The sequence below is a fragment of the Cynara cardunculus genome (assembly GCF_001531365.2).
Source record: "Cynara cardunculus var. scolymus isolate 2C chromosome LG 1, CcrdV1, whole genome shotgun sequence".
Lineage (NCBI taxonomy): Eukaryota > Viridiplantae > Streptophyta > Magnoliopsida > Asterales > Asteraceae > Cynara > Cynara cardunculus.
In genome coordinates, this window is record NC_037528.1 from 41,028,968 (window position 1) to 41,038,972 (window position 10,005).

The window sequence follows — 10,005 nt, forward strand, 5'->3', positions numbered from 1 at the left end:
ACTACCTCAGCGGTGGGACTAAACCCCACATGTGTAGAACTCATACCAGACTACCTCAGCGGTGGGACTAAACCCCACATGTGTAGAACTCTTACCGAACTACCTCAACGGTGGGACTAAACCCCACATGTGTAGAACTCTTACCGAACTACCTCAGCGGTGGGACTAAACCCCACATGTATAGAACTCTTGTTTTAGTTAAATACACCCCTACTCACCAGCAGAAGGTGGGATTGTCAATCCAAATAGCGGTATCCACTTAAACTATCGGCTCATACGAGTTAATAAGTAGTGTCACCAATGGGACTTTTTAATTAACCCAAACACAACTATTACTAGTGTACAAAGTGTTAGTGCTCGTAATCACAATTTCATTTCAAAGCATATTTCATAAAATCAWATTGTWTCCACAATTTAAACACATTGAACATTGCATGCAAATAATCACTATTTTTATACATGTTTTTCCCCCAAAAACGCGAAAATAGTAAAAAGAGGCTGTGAAAACTCATTCTTTTGCAAAGCTCCGCAAATTAAAGATACGATCTGGTCACCACATGAGCTTAACGATTCCCTATCAAAGAGGAATATCCAAAACTGTCAYTTATGGGTTTAAAACTACTTATGGGGATTAATAAGTCCTAAGTCCATAAGTGTCTACTTATGTCCAACTTGATTATCTATAGTCCAAATATACATAATGTCCATATGCTCGTTAATATATTAATTTATACCAGAAGTAATGCTATAGTCCAATAAAAAGATCAAAATTTTACAAAGATTTGCCCCTGTTCCAACCTGCTATGACCTGCACCAAACCAAGATTTTTGCTCGAAATTTAAACTCCAACCCCATAATTTCATAACCAAATCTTTCTAGAACAACTTTTGGAATCCAAACAACTTCCAAATCACAACTTAAAAACCAAAACTTCACATAATCACCAACAAGATTAAACTAACTAATAAATGGAGGTATACCATAACTCATGAAATATAGAAATAACCTCCATAAAAGATGATCAACAAAAGAACTTAGAATTAAGACTTACTCAAAGACCTCTATCAAACTACCAACAAGATGCTTTTATAAAACAAACTTCCTTTTCAAAAGTTTCCAACATAACATGAAAACAAGGAGATCAATGCTTAGAGAGAAAGGTTCTTACCAATAATTAAAAGAGGATCCCCAAGCTAAGAACTTCAAAACTCAACTCTCTCTCAAATGGCAATTTCTTCTTAAAGCATAATACATACACACTTTAAAAACTCATTCTCTGGAAAGCACGAGAAGAAGATGAACCCTCTTCAAATTGGTTCCAATTTTCCAGGTTAAACCCCTTAGAGGGTGTTTGGTTCACAAAATAGAAGTTGATGGAATTGGAATCCATCAAAGGAATTTGACTTTGAAGGAATTGTAATGAAATTTGACCACGCGTTTGGCTGGTAGAAATTGGAATGAAATCTCTCAATAGAATTGGAGAAATCGTCTTTGTTTGGACTATCTCACCCATCACTCCTACCAACCAACATGGCGCTATTATCGTCGTCACAGTTATCGCCCCGCCGCACCCCTACCTAAACCCTTGCTATTATCGCTGTGACCTGGGAGTGGGTGGGTATGATGACAACAATAGTGACATGGTGTTTAGTGGTGGGTTAGGGTAGCATGGGGTATGGGTGAGTGGCACTTGTGAAGACGACAATAATGGTGTGAGGGTGGGGTTTAGGTTATGGGTGGGATGGGTGGCGAGGAGGGCGGTGAGGATGAGTGGCAGATGTCACAATTACAGTGGTGGGATGGTGGTCGGATGGCTGAGAGTGGGTGGGTATAACGACGACAGTAATTGCATGGTGGTTAGTGGTAGGTTGAGGTGGGGTGGGGATGAGTGACAATTGTGATAGCGACAATAATGGTGTGGTGGTGGGGGTTAGGTTAGGGGTGTGACGGTAACGACAGTAGCATGGTCATAGTAGCGATGTGTAGTAAGTGGTCGGGGGTGGGTGGGTGTGATGACAACAGTAATGGCATGGTGGTTAGTGATGGGTGGCGACGACAGCAGTGGAGTGGTGGTGGGTGGCAGTGGCAGTAGTGGTTTGGTGGTGGGGGGGGGGTTAGGGGTGGGGCATGAGGAACAATAGTAGCATGGTCGTGGTGAGGAGTGATGAAATTCAATTACTTACATTATGTCAAGAAATGATGAATTTATTAATTTGTGGAATTCAATAGAATTTAAAGGATTCTATCAATTTCAAGAAATATACCAAACAAAAGAATTGAAATTTGATCAAATGAATTTGACATTCTAATTCTATCAAATTTCTTCGAATTCTACGAACCAAATGGCACCAAACTTTTAAAATAAAAACCAACTGAGTGTAATTATTACACATGCATGTTAATAGTTCGATTGATTCAAAATTGTCTCCCTTATTTAAAAAATAATTATTTTCTATTTTTTTCTAAATTAACAAATTTTCTTGGTGGGATCAATTGAGCATGACCATCCCTTTTCCATTTACACTAAAAGATGACTTCAACGTATTTAGTTTCACAAACATGGTCAAGAATGTGAATTTAACATTTCTCCCTCTTGGAATATGGAACAAAGAACATGAAAACCATCAACTCCACCAAACCCAAGGTTTTTATTTTAGATCATTAAGTAACTTTTTATTTTTAACACTTTTATTTATTTTTTAAGTTTGTAAGTTAGCTTTTTCAATAGCTAAAGTTTTTTTTTTCCCATTATTTTTTAATTATAGGGCTTAAATTAAAACTGATTAATTTTTTGACACATTATTCTAAAATAATTTATATACATATCTAGTTTATCAATTAGTTTTTATCAAATATGATTAGTTCATCAGTTAGCTTAAGAAAACATCTACAACAGATGTTTTAAAATATGAATATCATAAAAGAGAAATATTTTATATAAATTATATATTTGTACATAATTCTTTTAACACTTGTATTCTTAAAAAATATGAATTATTCATAACAAACTAATTATTTGAGAACCCTAAAAACTACATCATTAATATGCTATTTCATATATTTGTTTCACATGTATTTGTCAATGTAAAAACCTTTTGACATGTTTATGAAAAAAAAAATACATGTAAAAAAGTTTCACATTAAACCAAATATATACGGTGATATGAAACAAATACATTGTAAAATAAATATGTGTTAATCAATATATAAATAAGTACGAGAAAAAATCATATAAACAATACAATAAAGTAAACGTTCCTACAATTATCATAATATACGAAGTTTTCATTAATTATAACCGTCTTTTTCTTTCTTTATAATGAGTCTCAAACTTTAAACCCTAATAATGTATACGATATAAACATTGAATTTGAGCCTCACGAGGAAAGTGCATCCGGTTTGGGGTTGTTGCACGTTTCTATCGTAAACCACGTGAGTTGAAGCTATGGGGACGTCGCATATTGTTTTCATTAATTACCACCCCTTGTTTTCACACTTTTTTTTTTGTTTTATTTTTTTAATTTAAAAGTTAATTCTTTTTTTGGTTACTTTAGTTTTACTTATTTTATAATTTAAAATTTCCATCATTGAATATACATTAAGATGAGATGTACCAAAATGTATTGATCGATTTTGATATCGAATATGATTCATGGATGAATTTGAGATTATAGGTGATCAAGAATTCAGATCCCTTCTTACGCTTCTTACTTTAACTAACCTACTCACATAATACTTTGTCTTCTTTTACATATATAATCTTTGTATATCTCAAATGAACTTATGTATTAGTTTTATATTTAATGAGATTTAAATCTTAAACCTCAGATATGTTTTTACGTCGAATATTCAAACTAATACTTGTTAAAATGTAAAACACAGAAAAAATAAACGGTAAGAATAATTATACATATATGAAAAATTTCAAGTTTATGGTTTATTGTTACGTACGTATCATGTTTGAAGACTCTTTTCGAATCTCATAAAATGAACTGATAAACACGTCTAAATATAAAATAAACGTTGAGTTGTATCAGTACAACAAAAATACTTTATAAATTGATAAACATTTATATTTAACATCAATTTCGGATTTTTTTAGTGAATTATATTAAATTTACATCCTCAATTTAATTTTAAATTCAAATCAGTGATTAAGGGACCGTTTACTACGCTTACTCGATAAGTGCTTGTTTCCTTACTTGATGAACATGACAATAATAAAAAAAAATTATCCGATAAGAGCAATGATAAAGATGAATAGTCTTACTCGGTAAGTGAGGATAACCACTCTTACTCGGGTAAACGCTTACCGGGTAAATTATTGAATACAATATCATTTTGATATATTACAGTCTTATCCTGTAAAATAAATTACAGTATTGACTCCTAATGATAAACACTTACCATGTAAGCATTTAAGTAAACGGTCCCTAATTTTTGATTAAATTGTCAATCAACAACTATTTTATCAACCAACTATCCTTCTAACTAAAGATATATTGCGAGTCAACAATTACTTCACTAAAAATAATGGTTATTTAATTTTTGAGTTACTCCCTGTCTCAAAATAAGTGTCGTACATAATTTTTTTAAAAAAACATGTAATTATTAAGTTTTTAATAAATTAAATGACAATTTTATTTTTAATAATTATAAAAAGTAATTAACTTCTATGTCTTATAATTAATAATATAATCTATACTATATTATAAAACATTTGCAAAAAAATATTAAAAATCATCTTTTATATATGAATTACTGTTTATTGATGCATATTACTTAAAATTCAAGATTACAAGTAAATAATATATAAGTACAACTTATTAAAATCTCATGCTTGAATTCGTATATTTAACTGCAGATAAACATAATTAAATATTAGATAAGCATTTTATTTAAATATAAAAAATCTAAAATATAATTAAGATAATTAGTGTGTTATAACATAATACTTAATTATTATATTTATAAAAAATTATATTATTAAATCAAAAATAAATTATTTCGTTATAAAACCTAAATTAAATTATAATAAAAAATTAAATTGAAGAAATTATACAACAAAACAATAACCTTTAAATAGTTAATTTGATACTAATGTCGATATATTTTTATAAAAAATTTAAGATATCTTCAAAATTATATTCTTTAAAAAAATAAAAACATTATATTTTTCTCAGAACCATATAAAACTGTATTATAACATCGATAGATAACAGAATAAAATGAAATGTTAAAATCAATAACTGTCTTATTGTATTGTATGAATACTTTTTTTTGTAATAAAAAATAAAAAAAGATTACCAAACAAAACCGTAGAAAAAGAGGCGATCAAGTTTTTTTGATGGGCAAGAAAAGAGAGGGCCAAACTGGTCAAAGAGATTGAAAACCGCCATAGAAACCGGTTTTATAAAACAGCCAACAAAAAGAAAAGGGCAAAAAGAAAATACCGAAAATTCCGATCGTCACCTCTTTAAATATAAACCCTTAAACCTACGCTTTCTCGTATCATTTCCAGATTTCTCCCCAACTTCCATTTTTTCAATTCTCACGACCATGTCTTGCTATAGAGGAAAGTATGCTGGTATGATTTCCTATTTCTCAAGCTATATATATATCCTTTGATTTCATCTTTAGATCGTTTTTTCTTGTTCAATTCTTGTTATATTTGATTCGATCCGCTGTTTGTTTTTTTTTTTTTTCTGTTTTGTTTGTTGATCATTAGCATGATCTCTGTTTCGTCCCTTTTAATGCTGTAATTCGTGAAAATTTCTTTGTGTATGTGTTGGTTGATTTTTTAGATTCTGGTGATCGGCTCAGCTGATTGATATTTTTTTAGCCATTGATTCAATGAAGATGGTTGCCGTAGATCTGATCGGGGCCAGCTGTTATATGATCTTTAACATGATTATTTTGGTATAAATGTATGGAATCGGGAGTATCTAGGCTCCGTAGTTTGGATACATGATTTGCCTCACGAGCATCTGCCCAAGCGATTGATTTCTGCCATAATATCTCGTTATATTGTGTGTATGTGATGCATCGTATTGTATTTTGTTCGATGTTGAAACATTGAGTCTTCGTCACATGATTGTTCTTATGAACGATTCATTTTGATCTTGCTAATCTCGATTTGGTGTTTGTTTGTTATCCTTTTATTGTTCTAATCTGGTGTACCTTTTCTTGTGGATCAAGAGAATTGAGTTTTCTTTTATAACCAATGCAGTTTTAAGTCCGGTAATAGAACAAAATCAGTATATGCAATAAAGGTGGTAGAGATCCTTCACAGATTTTCAAATTAATATGTAATGAATATTCTTCTTTATATCAGATGAGCTTATTGCCAATGCTACCCACATTGGCACACCTGGAAAGGGTATTCTTGCTGCTGATGAGTCAACTGGCACAATCGGAAAGCGTCTCTCCAGCATCAACGTTGAGAACGTTGAGTCGAACAGGAGGGCCCTCCGTGAGCTTCTATTCTGCACTCCCGGTTGCCTCCAATACCTCAGTGGAGTCATTCTTTTCGAGGAAACACTCTACCAGAAAACTGCTGCAGGTAACATAACCTGGCCTTTTGTTAAAACTCGTTGTTATCTTTTCTCAATGTAAACGTTGAATGAAAATTAATTGTTTGATAACTATTTTTAGAATGACAAAAAAAAATTAAGGTATTTACCCATTAATGTGACTTAGTAAGCACTTGGTAAGTGTTTGATAAACAGCTCCAATTAAGGTATTTTAATCTTATTAAGTTGAAATAGAACACCCTCTTGATTGAAGTAATCTTGATAAACTTGTTGCAGGTAAGCTTTTTGTTGATGTCATGAAGGAGGCTAATGTCCTCCCTGGAATCAAGGTCGACAAGGGCACGGTGGAGCTTGCTGGAACCAACGGGGAGACCACCACACAAGGTCTTGATGGGCTTGGCGCACGATGTGCTCAGTACTATTCCGCTGGGGCACGGTTCGCCAAGTGGCGTGCCGTTTTAAAGATCGGCCCCAATGAGCCATCCCAGCTTGCCATCAACGAAAACGCCTATGGGTTGGCCCGTTATGCCATGATATGCCAGGAGAACGGTCTGGTTCCCATTGTCGAGCCTGAGATTCTCGTGGACGGACCCCACGACATCAACAAATGCGCCGACGTGACCGAGCGTGTCCTAGCTGCATGCTACAAGGCTCTTAACGACCACCACGTGCTTCTGGAGGGTACCCTTTTGAAACCCAACATGGTTACACCAGGATCCGACTCCAAGAAGGTTGCACCTCAAGTCGTGGCCGAGTACACAGTCCGAGCCCTCCAACGAACAATGCCAGCAGCCGTCCCAGCGGTGGTGTTCTTGTCTGGTGGTCAGAGCGAGGAGGAGGCCACCGTGAACCTGAACGCCATGAACCAGTACAAGGGAAAGAAGCCATGGAGCCTATCGTTCTCCTTTGGGCGAGCCCTGCAGCAGAGCACCCTGAAGGCTTGGGCTGGAAAGGATGAGAATGTGAAGAAGGCTCAGGAGGCGTTTCTGGCTAGGTGCAAAGCGAACTCAGAGGCAACACTGGGGAAATATCAGGGGGGCGGTGCATTGAGCGAGGCGGCGTCAGAGAGCCTTCACGTTAAGGATTACAAATATTGAGAGCATGAAGTGTTTGATGACTGTGAATGCTGGGAATTGTTTTTGGTCTGAAAGAGAGGGGGGGTTTTATGCCACCTGGGGAATATTTGTAGGTTTGTGTTTTTGTTTTTAATATTAATAGCGATGGCTAAAATAAGCTTGGTTCAGATTGATGATAATTTGAACCTTTTTTTCCAATGTTTTTTTTTCCCTCTTTTCTATGTTGTTCATTTTGATATTTACCTTTTTGGTTATTTGAAATACAAAGAATTGTTGAATGCGCAATGGATGTGCTTTTGTTTTGAATAATATATTTAATGTGGATATTACAAGGTCGTATTTTTTGGGGAAATTAAATACATTTTGGTATGACTTATCTGACTAAATAATTGTACATTTTCCTACAAATAATTAATTGTTTGTTTGAAAGAAAAAAGAATTAGATATTTTTATATGAGAAATATATTCAACAACTTGCACCTGAGTGATTCTAGTGGTATAAATTGAACTTATAAAAATCTACAACTATGATTAGGAGTGCTTATAGGTTGAGTTAATTGGGTTGAAGACATTTAAACAATCTAACCCAATGTTTGCTGTTTGAAAAAATCTTAACACAACTCATACGGGTTGATAATTTGGTACATTAAAATATTCTTCTAACTTTGAATATATCATCTCTACTCATAATTTCTTTTTTACAACTTATTTATATTTCTTACGTATATGACATTTAGCTAATTTTCTCAATTTACATATATATGTTCACAGTTACTGAACATATATACGAATGAGTTATATAGAGATGTGAATAGATTGAAAATATGTGTATATGAAAATCATACATGATAGTGTAATTGTCTAATGTATATATTAATATAAATTCAACAATCATATTGAATCCAAGAAATAAAAGGATATCGGGTTCGTCGGGTTGAGTTGGGTTCAAATAATAATAACCCAATACCTACGGTTTAACAATTTTACAACTCGATTAGACATTGGGTTGCTTCGGGTTGGTTTCTTTCGCGTTGGGTTGAATTGGGTTAATCGAATTGGTCGGGTTTTTGAACACTCCTAACTATGATGACAAAAAAAATATATAAAAATGAATTGTATTATTTTATCAAAAATTACAATAACATAGTGTGATTTTGGAATGTATTAATTCTTTTATTAAAAAATATATAGTTTTATTAAATTGAAAAATCTAAAATGCCAAAAAGAGAAACCAAATATTTAATAAACCGAAAAGAATAAAAATTAAAAGAAAGACAAAAATATCCAAGTTCAATGGAGAATTTTTAATGGGTTGAATGTTAGGGGCGAATACAATGATAAATTATAGATAAATGAGACGAAAACAACAATAAATTATAAATCATAATAGGTACGAAAATTGTAATTTCAAAATCACAGGGACGACACAAACCATGAGGATGAAAATCCTAGCTTACTCTTTTGTTTATTTAAAGTGTACCGTTTACCAGTTAAGTTGATAATTTGTTACTGTAGTATGATGTGATATAACTATAGTAATATTAAATAAGGCTACAAAATAAAATTAATAAACAACGGATACTTACTAAAACTAAAACTAAAACATAATATGTACGATTGGTAAACACCTTCAATTGTGACTATGATTATGATGTAAGTGAAGATTGTTATCCTTAACACGTCACCACAAGACGGACGATCAAGGGACAAGTTTGATTATGGAGAGTAGAAAAATGAAAATGAGACGCAAGCAACGGTTTCGTAAGAACATCCACTAGTCGATCGTTATCAGAAATATGAGAGACGCAAATAAATGAATAGATGAAAATTAATTAATATTTATCCATAGATTTCTATTATCATAGATTTATCATTCTCTCTTAAATTTTGTTATTATTATCAAATAGTTTTTATGTCGATGTGTCTGTTGCCAATAATGATGTGATAATACTGTGATAATTATTTGATTTTCTCATGATAATAATGTGATAATGATTTAATAAGTTGAAAGACTTTTAATGATGTGATTTTGATGAGATAATCATCTTATAATTATGTGATTTTTGTTGCGATAGCGATGCGATAATGTTATGATAATTGGAAACCAGTGATGATCACGTATACTTTCACCGCTCTGTCTGTTTATTATGTTATTTTGTTGTGATAATAATGTGACAATTATTTGACATCGGTTAACATATTATCTGTATGTGTTTTTAAAGATAAGGATGCCACCAAAATTACAGATAAATACAAAATCACATGATTATCCTTAATTAATTAGTTTATTTTCTTTTAATTTTAATTAGAAGAATACTCGCGCAATGCAGCGAGACACATCTCGATTTTAATGTTCTATTTTATTATTTGTCACTGTCGATGTTATAATACGATTT

The 10,005-nt window shown here is 32.6% G+C and overlaps 1 protein-coding gene across 1 annotated transcript; it reads left to right on the forward strand.

The window, feature by feature from the left end:
• The first annotated feature begins 5,481 nt into the window (after positions 1 to 5,481).
• LOC112523920 (fructose-bisphosphate aldolase 6, cytosolic-like) lies at positions 5,482 to 7,896 on the forward strand. The gene is made up of 3 exons (XM_025133595.1): positions 5,482 to 5,587; positions 6,335 to 6,562; positions 6,810 to 7,896. The coding sequence occupies exons 1-3, from the start codon at positions 5,560 to 5,562 to the stop codon at positions 7,628 to 7,630; spliced, it is 1,077 nt and encodes a 358-aa protein (XP_024989363.1). The 5' UTR covers positions 5,482 to 5,559; the 3' UTR covers positions 7,631 to 7,896.
• Positions 7,897 to 10,005: the final 2,109 nt, after the last annotated feature.